Source organism: Tinamus guttatus, unplaced genomic scaffold, assembly GCF_059628265.1.
Source record: "Tinamus guttatus ecotype Peru unplaced genomic scaffold, ASM5962826v1 Tinamus_guttatus_pri_ptg000050l, whole genome shotgun sequence".
In the NCBI taxonomy this organism is placed as follows: Eukaryota; Metazoa; Chordata; class Aves; order Tinamiformes; family Tinamidae; genus Tinamus; species Tinamus guttatus.
Window position 1 is genome coordinate 24,499 of NW_028288584.1, and position 19,207 is coordinate 43,705.

At 37.5% G+C, this 19,207-nt stretch overlaps 1 protein-coding gene across 1 annotated transcript in view; it reads right to left on the minus strand.

The window, feature by feature from the left end:
- The window catches only part of SMARCA2 (SWI/SNF related BAF chromatin remodeling complex subunit ATPase 2), a 91,909-nt gene that overhangs the window by 24,143 nt on the left and 48,559 nt on the right, over positions 1–19,207 (minus strand). The window contains 2 exon segments of the mRNA XM_088539843.1: positions 11,494–11,712; positions 16,208–16,285. Coding sequence (XP_088395969.1) covers positions 11,494–11,712; positions 16,208–16,285 — 297 coding nt within the window.

The window sequence follows — 19,207 nt, forward strand, 5'->3', positions numbered from 1 at the left end:
GTGAGGGTGACAGAGCCCTGGAACAGGCTGCCCAGAGAGGTTGTGGAGTCTCCTCTGGAGATCTTCAAAACCCGCTTGGACGCAGTCCTGTGCCACGTGCTCTAGGTGACCCTGAGTGTGCAGGGGGGTTGGACTAGATGATCTCTAGAGGTCCCTTCCAACCTTAAGCATTCTGTGATTCTATGACTCTATGATTCTTATGACTTTGGAAAATACATTGTTTCTAAACACAATGACTGCAATCTCTTATTCGAAACTGCAGGGGATATGTAACGGACTTGTGGAATATTGCACATGAAAGCTGGTAAATGATAAACACAACTTTCTGAAAGCAGTGTTTTAACTGTTGTTGTGAAGTAGATGCCATCCTACAGGGCAGTTCAGAATCTACCACTACAGTGATGACTCAGGGTGTAACTGACATCTGTTAAACAGACTGGCAGTGGAAATGGTTGTAGAAACTTTGGAAGTATAATTAGAAGGAAAATTTTTAGACTGCCTGAGGCATAACTAAGTTAAGATCTACAATGCAACACTAGCATTTATGCAAACATCACACACAAACTTATTAGAAAATAGTTAAGTTCACCATTTACAGACTGTACATCGTAAAGGAATAGTTTTTGCCTCACTCAAGCTATCTTTAAGATTGACTGAAATGAAGTGTTAAAAATTAATTTCAGTTTGCAATTCTAATTTTGAAGTATTAAATGATGACAAAACAGGAAATAACCGAGAAAAATAGTGATTTTTTTGAAAGCATTATTATATAAAATATTTTCCATGCATTTTTTCTGTGTTGTGCAAAGAAAATTACACAATTACATATGTGCCTGCGCGAAAAGAGTAATCAGTTCATAAACTGCCATTTTTATGGCAATTAGTTCATTAGCTCAAGACTTAAAACTAGCACTTGTAAGTCAGGAGCATCTGTACATTTTTTCCTTCTTTACTTACACTGGCCTGAAGCCCAGCATAGAGTTTTAATCTCCCAACAGGCTTAATAAGCACAGCATATGCTTATGGTATTTTCATGACTTTGTACAGGAAAGATTTTCTGCAGTAGAAATGGATAGCAGGAAACCCTCTGACATGCCTTCAAGTAGGGAGCCTCTTACTTCACATGAAGAGAGCTCCTGTTTGAGCAAAATGGCTCTGGTTTGTCTATAGAAAAGCTTTTCTGGCTGTCTGTTACAGTATTTTTCTTAGGGAATCATCCATTACATGTGATTTTCAGCCAGCATAGAAAAAGAGCTGATGGAAGATACATGCTTTCTGGCTTCAGTTTCACAGGCAATCAATCTTGAAGAAAATCTAATGTATTTGAAATACCTAATTTTCTCTCATTCATCTTGTTCAGTACGACAGAAACGCATGTTTGTTGCACAGACAGGATTCTGGATGCGTTTACTCCTTGTATTTTCAGAGGAAGTATTTTTTTTTAATCCCTTCTGCTTTTATCAGCATTTTCCCTCTGACGTAGTCACAGTTCTGATTCAGAATATATATATATATATATATATATATATATATTTTAGCAACGCAGAACAGATAACACTGACAAAAGTGTTGCAGGATGGTCTATAATACAGAACACAGTCATCCTTTTATTCTTGACCAAGTATATTATCTTTCCTAGCAGAAGGAGCAAGGAAAATCAATTCCTTGAGAAGATTACCTTTCGGGGGAGAGAGGGAGGGATTACGGTTCTCATTTTTCCAAAATTTCTTTGGAATAATAAAAATGGAATACAGTTAGCAGTAGAACTCTCCTGTGTTACAGAACAGATGATGGTTTGTTCTTGGAATTTTACAGCTTTGAAGAATGAAGAGAGGTGGTTTTGGCTCAGCTTCTACTGTGGATTCCTCTTTCAATTCTTTCTTTCTTTGGAATATATTACCTCTAAAATATATCTCTTACTGATAGGATATATTTGTCCTGCTGTCCTTCAGACACACACACACACACACACATATATATATTCTTCCAATTTTTAGTGTTTTGCCAATAGTTTAATTAGTTTAGGACTCAAGAAAAATGTTTAAAGTAGTTTAATAGCATTTCTGGTAATGACTATTCAGGCTCACCAACAAATATCTCCAAGCAAGGAGTAACAAACCCCACTGAAATTATGAAGAGACTCTACAATAAAGACTAGATGATTCCCTGAGATAGAAATTCTACAAGATTCACTAGTCAGACAAGACTTAGTTTGCTTTACATGGGAAACCATATATAAAAACAGAAACTCATGTGGTTACTATTAAATATTTTTGCAGGATGTCTTCTCTTCCCAGTCTTGAAATAAGCATTTTCTCTTGCAATTCAACACATCTTTCACAATATAATGTTGCAATTGCTTTACCTAATGGTTTCCATACTAATGGAAATCTTTGTTTCCTTTCCCCCATTAAATATTTATTTTGCTTCATTTACCAAAAGTGAAATATGCCTTTTCTAGGAGAAAAAGAGTGAAATCTTCCCACTGCAATATTACTTGCCCTGGCAGACCGGCAGCATGTCTAGCACTTTATACACCATTAAGTGGAGACAGATTTTTCATGTTTTACTGTTTCCTTATGAATAAATTTTCAAAATTCATTCCTTCAGACTGAGAATTACCGGATGATTTTTAATTTGTTGTTATCAAGTCTTCAGGAATTAGCCTTCCTTTACTAATTAAATTAGAAGATATACTCTTACCATCTCCAACCCTTAGAAAGAACTTGCAGTCTTTGCTCTTTCCTGGACAATATTTGTCCGCAATGCACCTTTCAAGGATTTGGCTATGGAAGGGCTAACTTCAGAGAAAGAAAGTAGCATATTTTCTGTAACAGTTGCCACATCTATAGCAAAAATACTTTTATTCAGCGTTTTGAATTTTCAAAACCAAAGGTTAACTACACAGTACCAAATCTGGTTCTGTAGCACACAAAACAACCGCATATCATGTCCTAATAGGCAGTTTCCTAATAAAGAATAAGTTGTGTTTTATTTTACTGTGGAAAGAGCACAACTGAGGACAACACAACAGCACAAAGCAATAATTACCAATGGGAAAACACTCATTTGTTGGCTCACCTCTAGCCTTAGAATAAACTGAATTATTTAGCTATCCACTGACACTACCTAAATGTTCAAAAAGCTATTAAAAGTACTTTCTCACCTTACAAAATGAGCTACAGGTGGGCACAATTTTTTTAAGCACGCCAAAACATTATCAGTCTTTTTAACAGTACAATACAGGACATGCATAGGACACTGTGCTGTAAGGTGTGGCACTTTCCCGCACTGTCAAACTAAACTCAACTTCTGCTAACAGGAGGATGCCATTATGTATTTCCTTTCATATCTTCTGCTTCTTACTCCCATTTGGGCACATTAACCTCTTCTCAAACAAGCATTTTTTATTTCCAAATTTAAAATGTGCAAGATAACCAAAGGGAAGCAAAAGGAAAGATTAAAAACAAAATATAAGGTATTTAGAACAAAAAGAAATATAATTTAAAAATGAACAGGTTTCAGAAACTTTTATGTTTTCATTTTATTTTTCACTGAAGGTGCATAAGGATCTCTTGCTTCCGCTTATTTAGAAAAACTGGTCTAGGAATTTTTGCAGTAGTATGATACATCTGTTGATACACCAATGATTAATGGTATTTGAAGCAGCTAATAATGGAAATGCAATATAAGAGTGTGAAATGAGGAAATGTATAGCAAAAGTATGATTATTCACTCCCTGTGTAGAAAGACAGAAAAATTTTAACTTCAAGAAATGGAGTTGTGTTCAGTAAGTTCAACAAATACTAGCAAGTCAGAGGTTGCATTGTAAGAGAATCCCAACAGAATTTTTAAACTTTGAGGAATTTATGAAAAGATAATAGTATGAACTAAAACTAAGTCATACTTTGAACAAGCCGCTGGGAAAAAATATGTTAAGTAAATTTAGAGAAGAAAAAAGCTTATATTCTTAGTGTACTTAACACTCAAACAGTATTTTGCAAGGCTAGTTTCTGTCGATGAGCTTCATGCAGTGACCTTCCTGTTTTCAGGCTGCTGCTAAAATTACAGAGTCATTAGGCAATGGCAGAATTTAAAGTACATTTTGATCCTTTAATGGGAATGTTACAGCAGGTAGAGGTAAAAGGTAAAAAGCTGACAGGAACAGTACTTGTGTAGATGATGACCTTGGTTTCTAGAATAAATTATATAGTCCAAAGAGTAAACACTACTATGCCAGCAGTTCTCACCAAAAAAAACACAAAGAAATTTCTTGTAAAAGCATAAAGGTTTACAAGTTTCTCTGCAGAACAACAGAGAATACAATATAAGTACATATATGAAAAACTGCAGTGAGACCAAGCATCAATAAAGTACTGTGACTCTGAGTGCAAAATCCAGCTGACGATTTTATTAAGTTATGAGATGCAACCGAAATGGATATCCAGTACACTAATCCATAGTCTGTAACATTCTAAATTTAGCACTTCAAAAGGATGAAACCACAGGATTATGACTCCTAGAAAGCTTTAAAGTCTTCTTCCATTTTTTAAAAAAGAAATCTATTCCTACATTAACACAGCACTCTATTCATGGAGCAGAATAGGAGGGATCAAGAAGCTGATTGCCTAAGGCTTTCCACCTATGAGAGGCCTAAAGAGGGGTTCAGTCATTTTGGAGATGTTGTGATGGATGTGCTCCTTCCCCAGCTCAACCTGACTTTCCACATGCAGCCCTATTCAGGCATTAACTACCAGTGACCTGGTAGTTGTCTCCCCGATTCCTTCCCGTACTTGGACATTAATCATCAATAACAGTCCTGATGGCTGCATCCCAATGGGAAGATAAGACTAACTGCGCATACACCAGCCACCAGTCATTTCTGAATTGAAAGAGTGACTGTAAGTCAGTCATCTTATCCCATAAACATGGGGACAGCCTGAGGGCCCACTGAGCTCTCCTTGCACGGCAGGGGGCTGCACGCCAGGATCTCCCCTTGAGCAGGGACGCCTCTCAAGGATACTCCTCAGGGTTAAGAGATCCTTCCCACGGCAGATTCATGGTAACTTACTATAGCACGCTTCTCTCTCTGAACTTGCAAACTTTACTTTGAAACTGTGCACAAATCCCTCAAACATAAACCGTTGACCAGGTCTGGGACTAGGACTGGATCCAGCCGCACCTTTCAGGAAGAGTCTGGAAAGCAAGGGGGTCCAATCTGAACCCCCTGACTCAACAGGAGGGTGTCCTTGATCATTTTGTGTATTTCTTGTCCCCATGCAGTAAATAAGTGACCTTGCCATAGAATCCAGTGAACCACTGTCCATATCAGTAACACCTACTACTGTTTCTTTCGCACGAGTGAAGTGCATTGTGTCACTCACCCCCAACACTACTCGTTCTGTGACAGATGTCCAGTCTGAAACTGGTTAACTGTTTTTGATTCTTGATAACATAGTAGTTCTTTTCTTGCTTACATATTAGAAGAGACAAACATTGCCTTTATTCAAATTGTTGTGGTTGTGTGTAGAGCCAGCAGAATGGCTCTGTATGACAAGGATCCATCAAAATGGGTACCTCTGTCTGTCATACCTACTACACAGAGAACAAAGGATGTGAAGATTCGTCATACCTATTCTGGTCCGCCAACAAGAGATGGCACTTCAAATTAGCAGTCTCAGAATTTGCTCCTGATGACAGGGATAAGAAAAAACAAAGAAAACAAAACAAAAAACCCCAAACCACTAACTTTTTGTTTCCTTCCAGAGCGGTGAGTACTTTGGCCAAAATGCCAAGTATGAGGCAGATGCTTAGAGGTATGGGCAATCTTTTATTCATGTTGTAAATGCAAATCAGCATAGGAAACTTTGTAGCTGCTATTCAGAAGTCTGAAAAGCGTTTGAAGATCCCTCTCCACACTAAGAATAGCAGAAGGCATCTTAACAGCAGTGTCTGTTTCATACAAAATTCTGCATGCAAAAATAACAATAGTAAAATAATTAGCATCTGAAACCCAAAGTTTTATGTATCATGTTATCCCTATACTAAATTTGGTGTGTTAAATAAGTATAGACATTTCAAAGGATGCAATTTACTTTAATGTTCTCAGTAATACGGTAACATTTTCTAAATATAGAAAATGATGTTTACATAATATCATTATTTTAATGTTTTCTAAAGAAAAAAATCCTACAAAATTATGACATAATGTTTTACTGATTGCTATTTTTCTGCAATATTTGTTCAGTTTTCCTGTGTTTGGGTCTTCTACAAAGAACAACAATTTCTGGAACACCAATTTTACTAAACTATTTAATTTTCAAATACAGAAGAAGTATTTCAAAGGATTTTGATAGACTCTGGTAGTGATATTCTCAAGTCTAATTCCAGATTCTCAATGACAAAAATAATTAGAATATAAATCAGATTTGAACTCTGCCAGAAAGGAGAATGGAAAGTATAAGATAGATGCATTCTAATTGCCACTCATATCTAAAGACAAGAAAAATACCCTTCTTCATTGGTTTCAATTTCACTGTGCTTTAAAAGTAGTTGCAAAAGCCTCAGTCTTTTTTGTTTTTTTTTTCTCCTTTTTTCTTTTCTTAAATAGGTTATTAACTGTGTTTTCTGAAAGGGATACCAAAGACAAACAATATTGTACACGGAATATACAAAAACAGCTTGGCTCCACATGGTTAAAGTGGATCAGCAAGGCCTTCCTCAACACCCTGACAGCAAAATCATAGCACGGCAAAAGGCACAACTTTAACATCTCCTGCTGGTAAGGAGCAATGTCCTGACTAACTTCCCCGTCCTTCAGGAAATAAGCTTTTACAGGTATAGAACTGATCAGCATCACCTTGCACATTAGAAAATGGTACCAGTGGTTGGGAAATCCTACTATCATTGGTCATGAAATGGTCAACATCCTGGAATGCATGGACTTTTTAAGCACAGAGTAACAAAGTTTTTGAAGTAAATTTTCTCCCCTAAAACTTAAAAATTCAATATGATCTGCAATTCTGTACTACTGAGCACATAGTTTGGATTAGAATACAATTTTCTTCAAGTGGGGCATATATTCACTTATTCAGCTATTATGTAGGTTCAGCAGCACCTCAGGGAACTTTGCAGGATATAGAGGAATAGTGAAGACAGAAAAAACAAGTAGGAAAAAATTTTAAGCATGAACGTACACATAGTTCTTTTTAGTGAGTTCCACAAATACTTTTTCTGCTCTTTCACAGAATCTCAGATCACCACATTTTGATCTCAAATGTGTTTCACTGTCCAACACAAAACTACTTTGAATTCAATCTGAACAACCAGTCAAAATACAAGCTGAAGGAGAAGCTGAATCTAAATATAACGTATTTCAATTGTCAACAGAGATTTAGAGCAACTGTTTGGACAACAAAATAAAGAGCAGCAGAACAAGATGAACTGTCTTAATCAAGTAAGGGTGGTCTTGGTATCTATGCCCCAGTCAATGCAGCCAAAATGGAAATAGAGACAGCATAAATACCCTGAAGAGTGAATTCTTCCTCTGCTTCCCCCCCACTTTTTTTTTTTTTTTTAATGAAAATACAGTTGCCATGCCAACCATTACAAAACATCAGTCTGCAGCGACAGCTAGTGATAAAGTCTGTTCTTGTGTTATGTCTTCCCAGGGAGGCTAGCTGTTACTCAGTCACAGGTTGTTCAGGGCAGCTGCACAATCTCATAGACATAGCATGAGTCTGCCCTTTCACCTTCTGGAATTTGTTTGTATTCTGCTTCCAAATTCAGGCATCTGAGCAAGCTGGCATGCTTTCGTTGGTATATGTGCATGTGTGCCCAGGCACTCTGTTTTCTTTAGGGATTTGCCACGTACCCTTAACTCATGAAAGTGAAAACAGGCATTAGGGACTAGCCAGCACCTGGAAGTCCAGAACTTTTTTTTGAAGAGATTAGACTTTAATGCATCTTAACTAGTCCTTTTGGCATTAGGGTGTCAGTAGCAGAGTCAAAACTATGATTTACGTTTTTAGCATGCATGAAGAGGATTTCTTTTCTGAATCTGCATAGGCAGTGTTACAGGGTAAATCTAATTCATCAGAAAAAAAAGTTTGAAAACTATCAGTAGTTGCAACATTTGTATTTGCTCAGCACACTTCAGTATACAGCTGTCATCTGAAAATATGTATACAAGAGTCACAGAGGTGCCTACAATGCACTGTGACTTAGCTGTAACTTAGCTCATTAGAGAACATGCTTAACAACTCAATAGAGGAACAGGAGAGAAATCGTGGGTTTTCTTCAGTAAGAAAACAAACAACATCCAAAAAGCAGTACCACATGTTACATCTTAACTTTAGCAAGACTTCATTTCACACAACAGACCCACAAACAATGAAAACACTAACTAGAAAAAAATACTGCCCAGTACATGGTAAACTGGTCAGAAATTATATTCACATTCTGGTGCTTAGCAATGCTTAATGGTGCTTTAGCAAGTGGAAGGGATTGTGGGAGTAATGTTCCATGTAGTCCAATGCTATTCAGTGTTCTTGATGATCTGGAAGATGGAAGAGAAAGCTTACAGCTACTAAAGCTGCAAAAAAACACCTGATAGCACAAGACCACCTGAGGACAACGAAAAAAAATAAAATCATTTTGTTGAACTGGTGCTGTGAACTCAGAAAACCTATATATTTTTCAACAAGGACATATGCTAAATCCTCTTACAAGGAAAGGAAGATCAACTATACGAAACAGGATATCGAACAACTGGGTAGGGAGTATATCCACAGAAAAGGATTAAGAGCTTACACTGGATCTCAAATTGTATACCACAGACGTTACAATCTTTACTGTCAAGAAAAGAAATGCTACATCATGGGGATGTAAACAAGACAGAAGTTATGTAAAATAACTCCTCTTCATTGAAATGAGGCTAAACCTGGAACTGGTGGCTAGCTTTTGACCAGATCTACATAAAGACATCAGCTACACGAATGATAGCTAGGAAAACACAATGAAAATAAAATTAAGACATGCAGAAAAGAGTTTCTATTGGAAAAGTCTGAATGTGCAGTGATCTGGCACCACTTTTTAAAGTTTATGAAGAATTTAGCTTTAAGAAGAATTGTGTGAACAGGGATATGGTGTCTTCCACAGCATAAAAGGCTGGAGAGTTGGGCAAACAGGAACCTCATGGAGTCGAACAGAGGCAAGTGCAGGGTTGTCCCCCGAGGGAGGAACCACCCCAGGCATCAGCACACACTGGGGTGACCTGCTGGAGAGCAGCTCTGCAGAGGAGGCCCTGGGGCTCCTGTGGGACAACAGACCCAGCAGGAGGCAGCAAGGGGCCCTTGTGGCCACCAGGCCAGTGGTGTCCTGGGCTGCAGGAGGAAGAGGGCGGCCAGCGGGGGGAGGGAGGTGGCCCTGACCCTCTGCTCAGCCTGGGGAGGCCACGTCTGGAGTCCTGCGCGTGCCCTGGGCTCCCCAGGACAAGAGGGACACGGAGCTACTGGAGAGAGGCCAGCGCAGGGCTGCGAAGCTGGGGAGGGCCCTGGAGCAGCTCTGCTGTGAGGAGAGGCTGAGAGCGCTGGGGCTGCTCAGCCTGAGCAGAGAGGACTGAGAGGAGGGTCTTACCAGGGGACACAAGCATCTAAAGGGAGGAAGTTGAGAGGATGGGACCTGTCTCTCTTCCGTGGCAATCAGCCATAGGCCAAGAGGAAGTTCACAGGAAGTTCACTCTGAATATGAGGAAAAAATGGCACAGATTGCGCAGAGATTGTGAGGTCTCTTTTTCTGGAGCTGTTAAAAACCCGCCTGGATGTGATCCTGGGCAACATACTTAGATGACTAGATGATCTACAGAGGTCCCTTCCAACCTCAATCTTTCTCTGATTCTATGGTGTTAAAAGGAAGGGAACAGCCTGTTATACACAACCACAGTGACTTGAGCAAGAAGTAACAGGTTTAAAATTTAGCAAGGAAATTCAGATAAAATATTACAGAAAATTAAGCACTAAGGTTAATTTGCTTAGAGAGTTCAAATTCCTCTGCTTGTCAAGTGTTTTAAGAGCAAAATGGGTGATTATCAATCATGAATGACATAGGATTTGACAAAGGATTGGTTGATACTGCCACATGGTAGGAAGAGGGATCAGATGACTTTCAGGCCTGTCATTTTTTGACAGAGTTTAGCATAATTAACAAAACCTGAGATGCAGGTTATGTAAGTTCAAACGAACCGTATGTTGCAACAGCCAGACTACTTCAGTTCTGAAGATAACTGGTTTGAAATGATCTTGAGTGATGTATGCTGTGCTGCAAGCATTTTTGCAGTAGAGAAACACACACATAGGAGAATTTAGGCACAGTTTTTGTCTCAAGGTCTTTCTCTCCCACTGACCACTTAATAACATAGGTATCAAACTCCTCTAGTCTGCTCCATTTGTTGAGATTTACAGATGATGTGTAACTTTCATTCACCTCCTGAACTTAACAGCAGTTCAATCTGGATCAGCCCTTAACCTCCTTCCTCACCATATATTCTCACAAGGTAGTATTACTATGCCTTAACTGCAGTCTTCTGTAACTAACATCTCTTTTGTAACTTAAGTAGCTCTCTGCCTATCCAGGTTCTCAGCATATCTTTAGTGAAGCATACACAAAAATTGCATTGTACATTAATGCTGATGTACATCTGATTATTCTCCCACGAAATGTCTTGATTTTGAAAATGTTTTGCAAAAATAAATCCTCATCCCCTTGCCACTCTTGCTATTAACATTCTGAGAAGGAACACGCCTTAGTATTCACTAAAAGAGGTTTTTTTGTTAAAGGAATTACAAGGTAAGTGACAAGTGCAGTGAAGTCATAGATGTGCTATGAGTAAGTTTTCCATCTTTACTTTCACTTATCAAGGTTTTTGATCTCAGCAAAGGAAAGTAACACTAAGGCAACTGCAAATGAAAAGGCATGAGAGAAGACTTCCACAAAAAATCTAATTTAAATTTAAAAATTTCCTTTAAAAGGGTTAATTTTGTGTGCACATCTTTCTTTTTTTTTTTTTTTTTTTTAAAGGTATCACATAAAATCTAATATATGTACTAATCACTGGTCTGTTCTACTGTTAAAACAAAGTACATCTTAAATATAATACTAAATGCCATCCAAAAAACAAAAGGTGAATTATGTTAAGAACAACGCCAAAAAAAATATTGTGAAAGAAAGAAGTAGCATTCTGATTCAGCATCTACCAAGTACGACTTAAGTTTCAGCAGTATAGCTTTTTTTATAGCTTTTAAATTTTAACTTGTGCCTTGCGTACAATTGTAAGACATGAAACTGGGCTTTCACTGTTACATGGTGCTTTCCCCGGTACCACAGTGTAGTCTTCAAAGAATTAAAAAAAAAAAAAAAAAACTCCAAAGAAAACCAAAAAAACTCCACACCAAATAAACAAACACAACTGTAAAGAAGAAAAAAATCAGTACCTACCCGTAACCACTGTTTTTCTGTGAGAGCATCACTATAGTCCACATCCCTGCGTTGACGGGACCCTCTTCCAAATATTTTCTCTTCCTCTTCTTCACATGTGAGTCTTTCAACTTCAGCATCATCCTTAATAATCCAGGATGGCAATTCATCCTCTTCCATTAGGCGGGGCTTGCGCTTGGGGTTTCTGGCGTCCTCCCTACGACGGTCCATATCCATGCGCTGCAAAGGCAGAAGGGAAAGGACACAACTGTTGTAAGGGCCACTACTAAATAAACCATGGGATCTCCTGACTATTTAATTTTGCTTGACACTTCAAATCTCATCCTTTGGTGGTATATTCCTTCCTCCAGACCAATACTTCTAAAATACAACAATAAAAGGGAGTATCTGCTCTTAATTGTTGATCTTTGTCGAGTTCTCCGTAATTAAATTTCACTGAAGGTACTGAAAGTACTAGATGGACAGCACCTAAATAAAACAAATCAGGTTATGAAAAGGCAGGGGTAGCTGTTGATTAAACAACTGTTTTTCTTCTTATATAATTTTTATGTCTTCTTCATATTCATGAACATGATTTGCAAAAATCAATCCTTTCCTAACAACATGCCCATATGTTGTTATTACTTATGCAATTAAAAAGAGTAACTTAAACCACACTAATTATGGGAATCTGAGTATTGGAAGGAAGAATTCTAAAAGCTTGTATTAGCAAAAAGGAATCAACAGACAGACCAGAGCTTGCTCATTCAGTGCCAGAAAGCCAATCAGCTTAACTGGTCTAACTGCTATACTATGCATAAATGAAAGCATATATCAGATAAGATACGGTACAGTGTTAAGAATATTAGTTAGATAATGATATATTAAGATTCTTAGAAGAGATAATCAACATGGTCATTAATTTCAAGTTTGGTGAGCAAACCACGCTGCACTAAAAAGACATGAATGTTGAAGCCACATGATAAACCTCAGAAACGAATGATGCAGTCACCAGTGAGTGTTTTTAGTTCCCCTAGAACTGACAAGCAGAATGTGAGATGTGACCTCACAGAGTTCTACGACCAATGGTAATTTTTTTCCCCCCCATCCTCATTACCTCAGTCAACAATGAAATCTTTTGTTTTTACAATGCCTTCCTGTACCTTGCCTTTTAAAGCACAGCTCATTCAAACTGGATGCATACATGGTCTGCCTTATCGACATCTTGACAGCCAGCAAGTTGCACTCAGACAAGACCGAAATGGAAGAGGTTTTTAACAAGGAAATTAAAGGTATCCCAAATCAGGCAGAGCAAATAGGCATTTAGTTTTCCTGAAGACATTATTCAAACCCATTTTATATCTGGGAAAGCTCTGGTCCCATCTTTCCTTGTGCTAGCAAAACTTGTGTTTGTAAACCTGTCTTATCTTACTGTAGCTAGTATAGCAATGATTTTTCCAGTATCCTGTTAGGCACAAATACCAGAAATTAAAAAGCATTCTGCCACAACTGGTTACATGCAAGCAAAGAGCAAAATTACTGTCAAAAATCCCAGAATACAATACATAGTACACACAGTACTACTGAACTCTGAGTAGTTATCTTCATTTCTCAGCTACATAATTTATTACTACTACATAATTTAGTGCTACTACAAAACTTACAAGAATCTTTAGAACAAAAAAGAAACAAAACACTTTAGTTTAAAACCACTGACTTATGCAGTGAATTGCTTCTGCATTGCTATTTTGTATTCAAGAAGAAAAAATATATTAGGATAGCTGAAGTACTGGTTCCCATATTCCTGGGAGGCCTATAACAACAATTCCATGTCAGTTTTTATATGAGAAAAAATCATGATAATAAAATAAAAATAACTTCAAAGTTTTCTTTCTTGCTTATTAATCTTAAATGTAACATTCACTGAAGCACATTATTAAAAAATGTTGAAATCACAGTGAAACAGTCATTTCCCACTCTGGATTATGTCTGCGCTTGTTTAGGATTAGGAAGAAAAAAATAGAAGTGACACTATTTGCAATAAACAGAAAACTCAAACCAGCTGAGATTGGGGCTATCCAATTTTTTTCATATTAATTACTTTGACATATGCAGAGATATCACAGCAATGGTGAAAAAGTAGGCAGAAGATTGGAGTTAGGGGAAATAACATCAGTCAGAATGTGCAGTAGTAAATGGGAATAGGACCACACCAAATCAGACAGAATATTTTGGGTATTTCCTTGTTGCTTCAGCTCCTAAACTCAAAGTTGGATGCTATTTTTTCTGAATTACTTGCAGCAAGAAAAGTAAAAACTGAAAAAAAAAATCTCATTTCCTTTAAGTTCTTTACCTTTTTGCTGCAGAAATTTTAAATTCTGGTAAACTGAAGAATCTGAAAGAGCCTTCCTACAAGGATGACATAAGAGCTTCACCAAAGCAGAAATGAAAGACACCTACCACTCTCCCCTTATACACTAAGCCAGTCCTCTCCTTGTAGAGGGCAATCTGTTTGGTTAGGCATGATTTAAAAAAGCATGCTGACTTTTCTTGGTCATCCTCTTGTCCTTCACATCTCTGGAAAGGGTTTCCAGAATTACTTGCTCCATCATCTTCAGCCCGTAGCTCCTCAGATCCTCCTCCTTCTGAGGCACTTAGAGACAGGGTTTAGCAGGCAGGGTGTTGAAGGGCTTACGGTTGGACTTTGTGATCTTGAAGGTCTCTTCCGACCATAATGACTCTATGATTTTATGATCCTTGGCCATGTCCAACCACAAGACAGCATCTTAAGGGACCATCCTGTTCTCCTGGCTACTGCTCTGGAAGCACTTTAGACAACAGACTAAATACTTTTACATTTTTTAACACAAGCTAAAACAACAGGCCAAGCACTACTTTTTCTTGAATATTAGTGAATATTTTGTTGATATTTTGTTGATTTTGATTACATCTGGACAACCTTAACAATTAAGGAATGATGCTGCATCTTAGCTTAAGTGAAAAATCCTTCTTGTCTTCTCTAGAACCAAACTGAAATGCACAAGGTTTGAGAATACAACCCTTCTGCACACTTTAATTGCCTATATGAGGCCTATAATATTAAGAAAAGGAAGAGAAATAACTGAATTCAAAACCTATTTTTTAGGCTCTCTTTCGGTGAGTTCACTAATATATGAAAAATAAATTTCTTTATTAACAATTACAGTTTGTTTACTAACAATTAAAATATATTAGCTATTAATATACATCATCATTTCTAGATAAAATGTTTTCACATATCCCTGGATTCATAGCACAATTACTCTGTTTTTTTTTTTCCCAACATCTTATCAGCTCCTTACTCTTGCTCAGAAACCTTCAAATAGATTAATCCAAGAAATATAAATTAATCACAAACAATATAAAACTATCTTGCCTCTAAGCTCAACTGTTTTACTAATTGGCTTTTATAATCTTCAAACTTAATCTGGAAAGACAAAATTTAACAAATTTATGGAAAATAACCATAAATTCAACTATTTTTTTCAAGGACTGTTTTTTTCCTTCTAAGTCTGAAGGAACAACACTAAAATGATGTTTCAAGCAGCCAATCTGCATTCACAAAACTAAGCATTTCAGTCGAGCCATAATTTTTGATACAAAAGCACTCACAATGATCACTATACCTCTTGTACTCTCAGCTAGGGAAGATGGATACAGCTGCATGAAATGCTGTTTCTGTGGGAATTGGAGGTATTTTCAGACAACATCAAATAAAACACAAAAGCACAGAATGATTATACTGGCAAATCAGCAATAACATAAGGCCTTTGCCAATCGTCCACCTTATTTTTTTTCCACTTGCAGAAAAAGGGCTTATGTTCACTTGTATAAAGGTGAGGTATAAAATCCTTAAGCAGGAGATGGTGTGAGACTAAATACTAGAGGTCCTAATAACGACCTTCTCTGTAAGTACTTCCTGATATACTTTCATATTCAAGCACCTATGACAATGTCAGTGCTGTTTATCTTGCAGAACAAAAACGTTTCTTCAGAATGAGAGGGGATGGAGGTTTCCCCTCAACAACTATTTAAGTGTTTTCTTTGACTGTTCCAGTGATTCTTAAAGGTCCTCCAGCAATCTTCGTAGTGCACACTTGCTAAAAGGCGAGCCATGTTTATATACTGACATTTAAGTAATTATTCTACAATTTTGTAACCAGTATTAATAAGAAAGGAAGCAGTAATGTAAATGAATTGCTCACAATTGAATAAGTAGTTCTGCCAACTGTTCAGCAGTTCTAGCAGTACAGATGCAGCTAACTGCACCCTTGACAAAACAATCACAAACCCAAGTTAACTCCCAAAGAAAAGAGCACTATCTGTCTACCACCTCACTATCTGGTTAAGTTTAAGTAGCTAAACAACACAGTGCAGAATCAGAAGAAATATTAAAAATGAAAGAATGCTGTCAAAGTAGCAAGCCAGCCCGTAATTACCAATTTTCCACTGTCTAAATTCCTCTAGCCACCTCTTCCTCTAGCTTGGCACGGTTTCACTGTGTAGTCTCAAAGGCTCTCTGAAGTCAGTGTCACGTGATGAACCCTGTCTTTAAATAGATTGCTGCTCTTTACTCAGATTAACAATGTGAGTAAATGAAGCCCACTCTCCCAGCAGAGTTTTCCAGCATTTGAATCACATGAGGTTAATGCCTTTATTAAAAGGAATATTCTACTTATGATCTTTCAGGCCTTACCATGAAGAGATCAAATTCCTCCTCACGTCGAGCAATCATCTGATTCAGCGTCTCGTCATCCGGAACTTCATCTTCTTCCTAGTTACAAAGATAGATAAAGGCGTTAGAAGGAAAAAAGCAGTATCTAACCTACAGCAACAGCCTGCATGAGGTCAATGTTGCACTGAACTTCCTTCTATCCAGGCACATGTGAAACATTCAGACCATACAAGGGTTTAGAGTGTGATTCAAGTAATAAGGCAGAATAGGCTTCCATCAGAGAGACAACTGGGACTTATCATCAGCTTCATAAATTGAGAATGAGGAAATGAGCAAACATGCAACCATGAAATGCTGGCTTGTGGTTTTCCTGGGTCACAAGCACAGTCTGTTTTCAGATCATTTTTCAGTTAAAATGTATGCATTTCCGTTCTGCTTTTCTATAGTACCTCCCCAGAAATACCATTCTGCATTATGAGATCCTTCATATAGAAAAAATAAATAAATAAATAAGGTCTTTTTTTTTTTTTTAAAGGACATGAGGGAGGGGAAAAAAAAGCTATAGTGGAAGTGATGCCTGCTGAATCCCACTTTGCCTAGACCATTTTCTGCTAACAAACTGAGATTTGAACCTCTGTTTTCTCAGAAAAGAAGTTATAAAAAAATACATTAATTGGAAAAACAAACTATAACTCTAGAATTCAATTTAGAAATAATAATGCTGAAATTAATGCCCTTTTTAACATGACCAGTTTGCACAGTGCTCAGCTTCCCTTTCCAAAATATTTTGAAAACACAAGGCACTCTAAATCTGACCACAGAACAAGTCCAGCAAAATCCACAAACTACTGACTGGTTCCTAGCAGTCTAAAAGACTGAATTTATGTTACATAATACTGCTGACCTCTACTTTTTCATGAAAATTCAAAAACGTAGAATGCTGCATATACTGCCTCAAAACTCTCTGCAGCCTTTTGTTTCCTAAATAATCAAAGGATTATTTATATCCACAACATTTACCATGTATTATATCCATGTATTATAATTCCTGCATTTATATCCATATATACTATTTTCACTCCATTTGTAAGATTTGCACTGCATAAAGGATGGGTTCTTACTGTTACAATTCCTAATTAAGACCTGTGTAACTAAATGTACATACAATTTTAACCGAATCATGACATGCTGCTGGCAAAAGGAGAGTTACTTCTTCCCACCCTAGTCAGTGCTTCTTCAACATACAAGAAGTTACATTCTTAAACACACAAACACACACACAGAACAAAGAATAGAGCTCTGGTTGGCATTTCTTATAATCAGCAAATAATGTTACCTCATGGAAGTTTCACAAGCTTTCCATCACTTCAAACAGTGCAACTTCTAACCTAAAAATAAAAGGGATCCCACAGCAGAAACTATAACAGAAGAGGCTGACCACCTGTGGTTAGTCTGAATAATCACGCTGCAAAACAGGTGCCTTTGGCAGGAATGGATTTTGTAAACACCCACAAAAATTGCCTTTATGAATGTTACCTATCTCCTCGGCCACACTTTAATATTACTGGAAGTTATCTTTTGAAATATACATAGACAACCTGTTTACTGTGTCTGGTACAGTATTACTACATGTACTTTTCACCAGGAGTCGGATTATAGCACCACTGTTTGCTTTAAAGACTGACACTGGGTTATGGCAAGGGAACTGACTAAGTCGGGGCATGCTTCAGGACAGCACCTCAAGAGTACTTCAGTGAAGTACAGAAAGCAGATTCCTCCAACATCACCTATCAAATGAAGCATGCTAACTAAGCCTCAGCTTAAGCTCTAGGCCTTTGAAGCATGTTCAAGTAAACATTTCAGCGGGCTTTGAAAACCTGACAGAATGCTCTGAATTTCCAAAGCAAATCCAAAAGCTGCCTGAGAAAGATTTCTGTTGGTTTCAAGCTGATTCACCTGCTCACGTAGATGGTGCTGCCTAGGTCAGACCTCCAGTTTTGCCTCACCTAAAATGGTGCATAATGATGACTACAATTCAGAGCTTACCACCTAAATAAAACATCCTTCCCTATAAAACAGCCATCTTATGATATTTCTTCCACTTCTGATTAAAAAAAAAAACACTAAAACAGCAATGTAAAATAACAAGTACCTTACTGAAGAGGTACTACTTTTTTCTAAAAGCAAAACAATAGTAAGGATATTTGTAAAACATAGCCTGCAAAACCTCTTTTGCTTTTAGTGCACACCATGTTCAAGACCTACAGAATATTCAGAGAAAAAACAGACTTTAAATTTCAATCTCTCCATTCTTTCACTCTATGGGATATATTCTTAATGTGAAAGGACGTCATTAGAGAATAGATGTTTTTGTCCATCTTTAACATGGTCTCTCTCTCTCTCTCTCTCTCTCATGCAGAATTTATCCAAATGAGGAGATCTGTTTACATGAAGAGAACAATCTGCAGGGACAGGCGAAAGAAAGGGCTCCTCACTCAAAGACAGCAGTTCCAGAGAACAACACAATGGAAAGACACAGATAAATGGTGAATCCGTAACCTTGTACATCATTAAAGAAATGTTTAACAGCTGTTTTGAAACAGCTAATTGTTTCTTCAAGAGGAAGTAACTAGGAATCCTGGTTGGACACACAATCACAGAGAAAGTCATTTTGCTGGTTGGCCCTAAGCCCAAAGCACATGAAGGCAAACCTTAAATTCAACCACAGACTCCTCTGAAGCAGCAAGAGAACAAAGTCTTTCATGACTGATCCTAGACAGTGCAGGTTATTTAGCATTTCTGAGTATCTGTCAGGATTTGGGAATAGTTTAACAATCTGTTTTGGAATAATCTTTGAAGAACGAATTTTTGCTTAACTTACGGAAGAGTAGAATGAGTCCAGTTTAAAATACCTAATTCTACACTAAGGTCTGATCATAAACAATACAGGTATTAATATGGCCAAAGGGAGATAAATGAGATTGTTTCTTTGACAGTATAATAAGAGTAACTTATTCGAAG